Below are 8,877 nucleotides of genomic sequence, written 5' to 3'. Positions count from 1 at the left end.
GCTTTATGCCCATTCATTTACAGTATTTATATTGCTGCCTTCTAACAGACTGTTCAGTCTAGCAGTCAATGTCTTAGATGATTTGCTGGCTAAAAACCACCAGAAGGCACATACATGGACACAAGCTACCTTCCCCCCATACCTGCATGTGTGTGTGTGTCTGTAACAAAAGGCATTTCTTTTATTGCTGAGCAAACATGCATAATAGCTTGTACTGGATCTACTGGTAGAAGATACAGCTACTCTGACAGTCTGCAAAAGGAGAAGGGTAATTCCAGATCTGAAGCAGAGGACACCCAGCTGGAAGGAAGCTCTCTGCAGCTGAGGCACTGTGCCAGGGCACATCCTGGAATGGCATCTTACCAAACTGTCAGGTGCAGATCCATCAGGGCAAGACATGGATGTAATCACCGCTGTCATCAACTTCTGTGAAGTAATCGATACAAACAAAAAAAAAAAGTCATTGCAATACTGTCTTTTGAAAGGCAATGGGAAGCAGCACGGCCTGTGGCAGGGCAGGTGTCAGTAACTCAGTTTGGTTTCTCGGTGTTCTCTCTGCTATTGCCGGATTAAAGTTTTGGCCCCCTGTCCTATGGACTGGATTCGCCAGGAACACGTGTACAGGCAAAGCCTGCGTTGCCTTTTCTGAGCCAGCAAGCACTGTTGCAAACAGTTGTATCCACATGGGGGCCCCCCTCCTTCCTGAGGAACAGTCAAATGTCAGAAATCGTCCATTCTTGGCGACTCAGATCAATAGCCAAGATACCTGTGACTCACAGAACACATCCCTTCTGTAAATAAATACCCAAGAGAAAAGTTCTCATCCCAGCTAAAGGAGGAGAGCCTGAAATATCCTGTTCTCTCTTACACTTTGTCAGACTAGTTACGGTTTTTGAGAAGCCAGGGAAAAGGCAGGAATTCAATGCTTGAAACTCAAAGGTGCACTATGGAAACCTATTGCTCTTCAAGCAGCTGCTCTCCGAAAAGCTGTTCCTAGGCTAGAAAACAAAGCTCAAATATCTCCAACCACCAGGATCATGACCCCAGTCCCTTGAGGTGTTCTACTGGTCCCGCTGGAACACTCAGTCCCATGTGTGCAGCAAAGGCAGGTGCTGCTGGCATGTGAGGGACACGGGACAAGGAAATAGGGTGCTTACTTTAGGGAGCACTGCTGTGCTTTGGGTAGTGCCTGTTTCAGAGAGAGCCATCATGACATTTACATAAGCCCCTGCTGTGGGCATGTAATAATGCAGTCTGAGAGGGAAGTTTGGCATGCTGTATAAATGGCATTAAAATAAAAATTTAATAAAAACAATTCCAAAGTAGTTTGATTATTTCTAAAAAGCCTCCATTTTTAATAGAAGACTACACATATTTTGACACTGAAATGAAAGGGTGTGTTTTCCTCCCTGTGAGTCCAGAGGGGGACATTGTGCATCTTCTAGAAAAAGTCCTATTGCAGGACCAAAAATAGAATACATATTACACCTGATTCTTCCTAAAAACATATCCATGTTACTGCAGTATATTCTGTCTCCCTGGAACAGCAATGATAAGAAACCATAAAATCATTTTTAGTGCAAATGTGGCATATTTGCCTTGTGATACAGGTGACAAGGTAACATTGAAGACATGGGAAATGTGTCTCTGTAACTTTCCCTCAGCAAGGTCCCAAGTGAAGTGCAAGGGCCTGGTACCTTGGCAGAAGCACATTGGATAAGACTGGTTTTCAGCCTTCTCCAGCCTAGAAGCATCAGCATCCATGAACAAGAGAGCTGTATGCAGATTTTTCATCATTGTGTATCTCTAACAATTTTAATTTGTTCATTTGTAGTGGGTGAGTAACCTGTGAGCTAAGATTAATCATTTCAGTGAACATAAGAGAGAAGGGAGGATGTAAATCTTCTGTCCAGGCAAGAAGATATTTAGCAAGCATTTGCCACAAACCTGTCAATGCTGTCATCTTTAATAAACCCACAAAGGCAGAGTTTCTCACCATCATAAATGCTGTCCATTTCTGACTTGCACCTCTGGCTTCTTGGCAAGTCCTTCGGTTTCTTCACTGGGTAGCGGAGGTTTATTATCAGTCCTTGATTTGGCTTTTCAAAAGCATATATTAAATCCTTTAATGTTTTGAATGTCCTCTCTGGAACACCTACAGAAGTCTGTAAGGAAAGGATAACAAAATGTGTTTGCAAGTTCCCTTCACATGGAGTCCCCTAAATGAAAAGAATGATAAGTTGTTTCTGTTTACCAAGGAGCTGTTTTGTAAACAGGTTTGGTGACAGAATATTGCACTGTCCTTAAAACACTAGGGACACTTGCTTGGAGCCATGGTTATCACACTAAAATTAACCTCCCTCACCATCTTTTTTTTTTTTTTTTTAAAGAACATCAGTTATACTATTGGTGTAGATGTGTGCTGCAGTGATCCACTGCAGCAGAGTGTTGAAGAGCGACAGCATTACACACTGCACTCTGGTCTGAGAGCAAAAATTTAGGGATAACGTATTTAATTCTCACTTAAAATGTTGCCTTTAAATAGCTAAGTGACAAACCGAACCCAAACTTTTACAAAATATCAGCAAGCAAAGGTCGTGTGCAAAAAGCTGTTCTTTAAGTGTGGGTTCATATCACAGGACTGAACTGCTCCTGCAGCTCAGCCCTGCAGGGATCTGTGCTGTGTCTTCAGGGCAGTGACAGACAGTGATCAGTCATTAAAAGAGAATGGGGCTTTGGTTTAGCTTAATCTCCTAGCTAACAAAGAAACATGTATGTATTTTCTTTGGTTTTCTGCATCCTTCAACTTCCATTCAGCCCTGGATGGACTGGGTGCCAATGCCTCTGTGTACTGGGTGCCAATGCCTCTGTGTACTGGGTCTGGGATGAGTTAACTTTCTTCTTAGCAGCCTACATAGTGCTATGCTCTGAATTTGTGGCTGTAGCAGTGCTGATAACACAGCCACGTTTTGGCTGTTGCTGAACAGTGCTCCTGCAGCATTAAGGACGTCTCTTTCTTGCACTCGGTTCCCCTGGGGATTGGCTGGGGGCATGCAAGATGCTGGCTATCCTATCTCACCCCATCTGACATTGTACTCAGCAATAAAAGCTTAGGGAAAGGGAGGATGTTTGTGGTTACGTGTGTGCTGAGCCCTCACTTTCCAGGAGGTCACTGAACACCTGCCTCCTGATGGGAGGGAGTTGCTAAACTTCTTTGCTTTGCTTGTGCACAAAGCACTTTACCTATTTACCTATTACACTGTATTTTATCTGCTCCAGGAGTTTGCTCAGTTTTGCTCTTTGTGTTCTCTTCCCCCACTTTGTCTTGCTAAGGAAGGAGGGAGTGAGCAGCTGTGGGGGTACTTAGCTTGTTGGGCCCAACCTGCTGCACTCTAGGAAGCTCATGGCTGAATCCGACCTTAAAAAAAAACCCAAAACAACCTCTCCTCCATCATCAATACATTATTTCAGTCAATTATTTTGGTAAGCCAAAATAATCTGACTTAAAATTTTTAAAAACTGGATTCTACTGGCAAAACTTTATAAGGAAGAATGGGTTTGAAAAGTCTAAAAATACCTGTGTTACATGCTGACAGGAATGACAGCATAACCCCAGTAGAGTGGCTAAGGTCCGAAACAGAACATTTTTTTGTCAGCAAACCATTATTTTTCATGGGAAATTGTGTCTTTCTTACACAGGAAAAACCACTAATAAACAATAAATTACCAGCATATGAGAGCTTGAAGTGTTCTTTATGAAGTGATTTCCTCATTCCACTTAAATTCTACTTAATATTGGCAGTCCTCTTGGCTGTGCTACTACAAGCAGGGGAGAGAACCAGCTTTTTGGTCTCCTTCCACATTCCTTGGGGATTTGATTGATTAGTCAATCTTTAGCATTAGTCTCTCTTCCACTTGTTTTACTTGAATAAGCAGCATTATTTGACATTGTCACTTCAGGTGCCTTACAATCACACAGAATTATAGATTCTTTAAATCAAAAAGATCATTGCAATATCCCAGATCCCTATGAGATGCTGCATGCAATAGCAGTGCTTTCAAGTAGAAAAAGGTAATTAGGAACAAGATAAAGTAAGAAAAGTAATAGATATTTAATGAGTGCTATCAAAAAGAAATGGTCAAATGAAAAAGCAGCTGGTTAATGAATAACAGAGGTTAATGAATAACACAAGAGCTACCTTTTGAGCTTATCCATAATAAGGATTGAGTAGAGAGCAAACTTGGAAATATTTTCTATAGTATTGTGTTTATGGATTTTTTAAAAATCTATGATCATAGTCTAAAATGACAATAGATTAAAATGATCACTGATCATAGATGAATCTAAGATATTTTAATTTATCATTTTTTAAAAATCTTGATGATTAATTATCCTTAATGCACTCTTTAGAGTTGTAGTGAGAGTTACTTGCCTGTATTCTGAAATGTCCTTGGTGTTCCCTGAAGATGCGGTAGGTGTAGATGAGGTTCTCAAAGCTGTGAAAAATATTGTATACATAATATATCACATTAATGAAGTGGACATATCTGCAAACAGTATTAAAGACATGAGAAGTGAGTAAAATCGAATGAGGCAGAGACAGAAAAGCTAAAGAGAAGAGAACCTAGAGATTACAAAATGAGTGAAGGTTTAATATCTTGAAATACAAGATTACTCTAACCAGGGGTTTCAAAGAACATACAAACTAAGCCTAACACAGGCCTTTTATAAGCATAATTTTATTCCACAGACATCATCTCTTCTCATTTCTCTCTTATCTTCCTCACCGCCCTAACCTTCATTTTGCATTTGTTACAAGAAGGCTGTTGAATTTTTGGAGAGATGTTGGCAGAAAATGGCCTTCAGTCACGGCACCTAGAAAATGACTCTATGGCTTCTACTTCTAAGAATAATGTTCTTCCTTTGCATTTCCCAGGGTTTTAGTTATTGTTATTTTTCATAATATGCAGGTGTTTGAACACTGAGGCTATTGATGTGTTTGGATATATTTTGTCAACAGAAATAAAAGCTTTATCAGATACCACAGTAGCAGCAACTCAGGAGGTGAACTGGAGATCATGATTGTGATCAAAAAAAGGTATCAGAGTTGCAAGAAAATATACATCACAAATAAGTGAGGAGGTTGGGGAGAAGGGGGAGAAGTATCCTAAAACAAGTTTTTTTAACTGGTGTGCTTGTTCATGAGGAGGACTTCAGCTGCACCTATGTGGCTATGTGATGAATAGGAGAAGCTTGGGGCAAAAACCTGGCACAGGGGACTTGCACAGAAGTGGAGGGTTACTTTGAGAATAAACTACTTTGTTCTGCCTAACCATTACTATGAACTGAGATCAGAATAAGGCTTCCAGTTATAACAGATTTATTTTAATTCAAAGAGTAGTATCACTCTTTGGGGGATGCATATTTTGGTTTTTGCCTTCTTGAGATACCTGTGGAAATCCATATGTTCCTTGGCGAAGAGTACTTTTATAAATGTGAGTGCTCATTCTTTGCACAGAGAAGTAAGTAAAAGAACTACCTGGAACTGAAACTTGTTCTTTACTGATCAATTAAATTTTAAAATGTTACTGCCTGGATATTATTCTGCTACTGTAGGTTTTACTAAATGAACATGAAACTACTATTAAAATGGAAACTTCTGTTTCCTCATTAACTTCTAAATGCTTACTAAGATCTAGTAATAGGGTACAAATAAACGAATGTTTATTTGTTTATTATAAAATGTTTGGTCTGGAAGAATAGCAAGGTGAGAGAGAATGGCATATTGAACAGTAAGAACAGTAGCAAAAACAGTATGTCTGAAGCGAGGCACTGTCAGAGACCAGGGATAATTCTGGATGAAAGCGAGCTGTGGAGGAAGGTGTAGCAGCAGAGTGCTGCACCTTGTCCAGTTAGAGGAGAGATGCATTGGAACTGGTCCCACCATTCTGGCTCCCAGGTCCTCCATGGGTGTGCATTCCCTCTCATATCCCATTAAAAAAGGACAAGATAGTTTGTTCACTGTAGCAAGAGGATCAGTATCTCTGCCCACAGATTAGTTAATTTGAGAAGGGTTTATCAGTTCACACATCAAACATTTTAGGTGCTAATCAAGGTGTTAATATGCAATTCTAATCCAAAAGTTGCCTTGGAACATCACTAAGAGTTTCAGGGTTGATTGCCCCCAGTTTTAGGGCAGATTGCTTAGGGAGCCATTGCCAGGCAGTGCAGTTTCTGAGGCAATTCTCAGCCAGTGCAGTAATACCATCCCATGTTCTGTCTGAACACAAGCCTTGCTCTGACCTGAGCAAGTCACCACCTGTGCACCACTGCTGCCACTCTCACAGTTTAACTATGGCATTTGTTCATGTCGAGGTTATAGTCAAATCCACTAAACACTTCAGGTTTTAATCAGCTCTTGACACTAAAACCCACAGAGGCAAACTGGAAGTCACATGATATGCCTGCACAGAATATTGTGGCAGGTAGATGTGACAGGCCAAAGTACGTCTGCAAGACATCACAAGGCAAAAAAAAAAAAAAAAAAAAAAGAAAGGAAAAGCAATCGCGTTGGTGTGGCACAAAGCTTAACTCAGATTCTACTCAGATTCTAACTAACATTGTCATTCTTCCTGTGTGTCAGGTTCCCCATTTTCCCCTTCCTACAGGGTATACATGCACATTCCCTCCCATCTCCCTGCCCTCTCCTCACCCCTTGTATTTTCATTGCACACCATACTGAAAGCAGGTTCCTGTATCTCCCTTGCTGAGGGCTCTGTTTGTCCCCCACTCGCTATTTCTTTTCTCCTCATTCTGTTATTCTGCAGACCTTTCTTCTACCCACCAACCCAGTAGTACTCCATTTCTCTCTCCCTTTTTCTCCCCTCTCTGAAGCAAGGTAGTTAGTAGTTAAAAAGCGATCAAGAGTAGCTCTTCAGATAATGTATATTGCTTAACATTTGCTGTGCTTGCAAAGACGAGATGAGAGAATGCAAAGATATTTTGATAGGAAAGGGACTGCTTGCCAAAGCAAGATGAAAGAATGCCAGACTCGCAGGGCTGTTGAGATAAGAAATGTTCCTTGGACTCCTGGACCAACCTAAACCAGCCTTGTGATTTGAACTGTGACCAGGAGACCAGGGAGCACGTGCAAGACAAGGTGAAAAGTTCAGCTCCGAGGAAGACTCGTTCTACTTCATCCTGACCACCACCTTAGGACCACCAGAAAGCACGGTGCAAGTGTGGAAGGGCTCTGTAGCTAATTCTAATACGAAGCTGGACTAGGGAATGAATATGCATAGACGTATCGCCAAACTTGATGCACATGTAACATTTCATAATAAGAAATGTTAAATAAAGAGGGAGTAAAAAGAGGGTTGAGCTCTTCAGAAGACGTGCATGTCTTTGTGGAGAAATTCCACATGCACGCAGCACTGAATAAAACACCTACTTTATACCTTACTCTGTGAGTTATAAAGTCTTTCCATGAATCATCTCCATTGATTTGTTTCATAAGAAATTCATTTTTCATGATTGATAAAAGCATCTTCTTGTATTTTTTAATTAATTAGATGTGTTAAAAGGTTTCCATGTCACACTCAAACGTATCCCCAATGAGAGTGCAAAACCTCATAGGTTCAAACAAAGACCTAGATTCTAATTTTTAAACCTTGAATGCATTACGAATAGATCAATTATATATGAGAAGTGTAAAAAGGGAAAAAAAAGTGCTATCTCCTACAGAAAAATAAAATAATAGAATTTTAATTGTAGTTATTAAAGCTTCTAACTAGAAATAGCAGTTTTCTATGCCCATCTTGTCTGTGGATTTTTCACATGAATTCAGACAGAATTTTGTTATTTTCAGCCTCAGCCTCGGGTAAAATTCTTTAGAAATACAAGGCTGAGCTTTCATCAGACAGAAATTCTACAAAGAAGGAAGTGTTTTGTAACACGCCATAGAACTTTTCAGTGTCTCAAATTCTCAGTGTCTCAAAATGCTGTTTACTCATCATTACAGAGGCAGTTACTTTGAGTAAGATTCTTAGCATGGTTTGTCAGGCTGAGCTAGTTTCTCTGGGCTCCCCTTATTTTCTGCAGAGAGAGGCCAGCATCACCAGATTATAGTTCATTTACCGTCTGTTACATAAAAGGGTTTTTTGGAAATGCCACCCTCTCACTATAAAGGAAACCTAAAGCAACCAGTACTACTTGAATACATAGATACGTTCCCTTGGAATCTGTTAATATCAGGGAAGAACTATTAATGTTAGAGAAGATGATTGTTGTCTTTGCATCCAACTGAAAACTCATAAAAAATCAGTATTAGAGTACTTACAAAACACAGAGACACAAGGCTCCTTCCACACTCTCACTCTCACGTATTAAATAGCTGCCATTCTTTTTTTTCTTGCTCAGCAGCTCTTCACAGGCTTTTCTTGTTATCTTCCCATGAAAAAATGGGAATTCCATGGACAAAAAACCACAAGGTACCTTGCCTTTCAAAGCTGTTCTAAAGCAAATCAAAAGCCTGGCATGAAAAGATGACTTATTCCAAAGGCAGCTTCCTACAGATATCTGAAGTTGGAGGTGCCAGGGACACACAGGAGTTAATTTGTGGTGTTTACTGAATTGTCCCCAGTGAGGTGGGTTAGCTCTGCAGCTTGACAGCTCATGAGCTCCGTGGAGGCAGGAAAGGGTTGGTCTACACTGGTCACAGTCCACACCAAAAAGGAAGACACTTTTGTCACATTATACCAGCAGACTTTTGGGCTATATATCACACCTCTAAGCCATGGAATCACTAAGATGACAGTGAGGTATAGTAATTTTTTTAAGTTAACTTTTATGTTTAAAGTGGCTCAAAGCCCAGCAAA

The 8,877-nt window shown here is 40.4% G+C and overlaps 1 protein-coding gene across 1 annotated transcript; it reads right to left on the bottom strand.

Annotated features, from left to right (window-relative positions):
• Nucleotides 1-385: 385 nt before the first annotated feature.
• On the bottom strand, nt 386-8,473 carry SH2D1B (SH2 domain containing 1B). Its single transcript, XM_062512073.1, has 4 exons — nt 8,340-8,473; nt 4,434-4,497; nt 1,997-2,165; nt 386-426 (listed from the first exon to the last, which is right to left on the bottom strand). Exons 1-4 carry the CDS (start codon nt 8,471-8,473, stop codon nt 386-388), a joined length of 408 nt encoding a protein of 135 aa, XP_062368057.1.
• Nucleotides 8,474-8,877: the final 404 nt, after the last annotated feature.

The sequence above is a fragment of the Cinclus cinclus genome, chromosome 2, assembly GCF_963662255.1.
Source record: "Cinclus cinclus chromosome 2, bCinCin1.1, whole genome shotgun sequence".
NCBI classification, from domain to species: Eukaryota; Metazoa; Chordata; class Aves; order Passeriformes; family Cinclidae; genus Cinclus; species Cinclus cinclus.
This window is presented reverse-complemented; position numbering and strand designations above follow the sequence as displayed.

Excerpts from the sequence above, each read along its gene's own strand:
- SH2D1B (XM_062512073.1), bottom strand. The coding sequence starts at position 8,473 with ATGGAATTCCCATTTTTTCATGGGAAGATAACAAGAAAAGCCTGTGAA. Across the intron at positions 2,166-4,433 it reads AAGGACATTTCAGAATACAG|ACTTCTGTAGGTGTTCCAGA; the intron begins GCAAGTAACTCT and ends CTTTCCTTACAG. Across the intron at positions 427-1,996 it reads AATGGACAGCATTTATGATG|AAGTTGATGACAGCGGTGAT; the intron begins GTGAGAAACTCT and ends ATTACTTCACAG.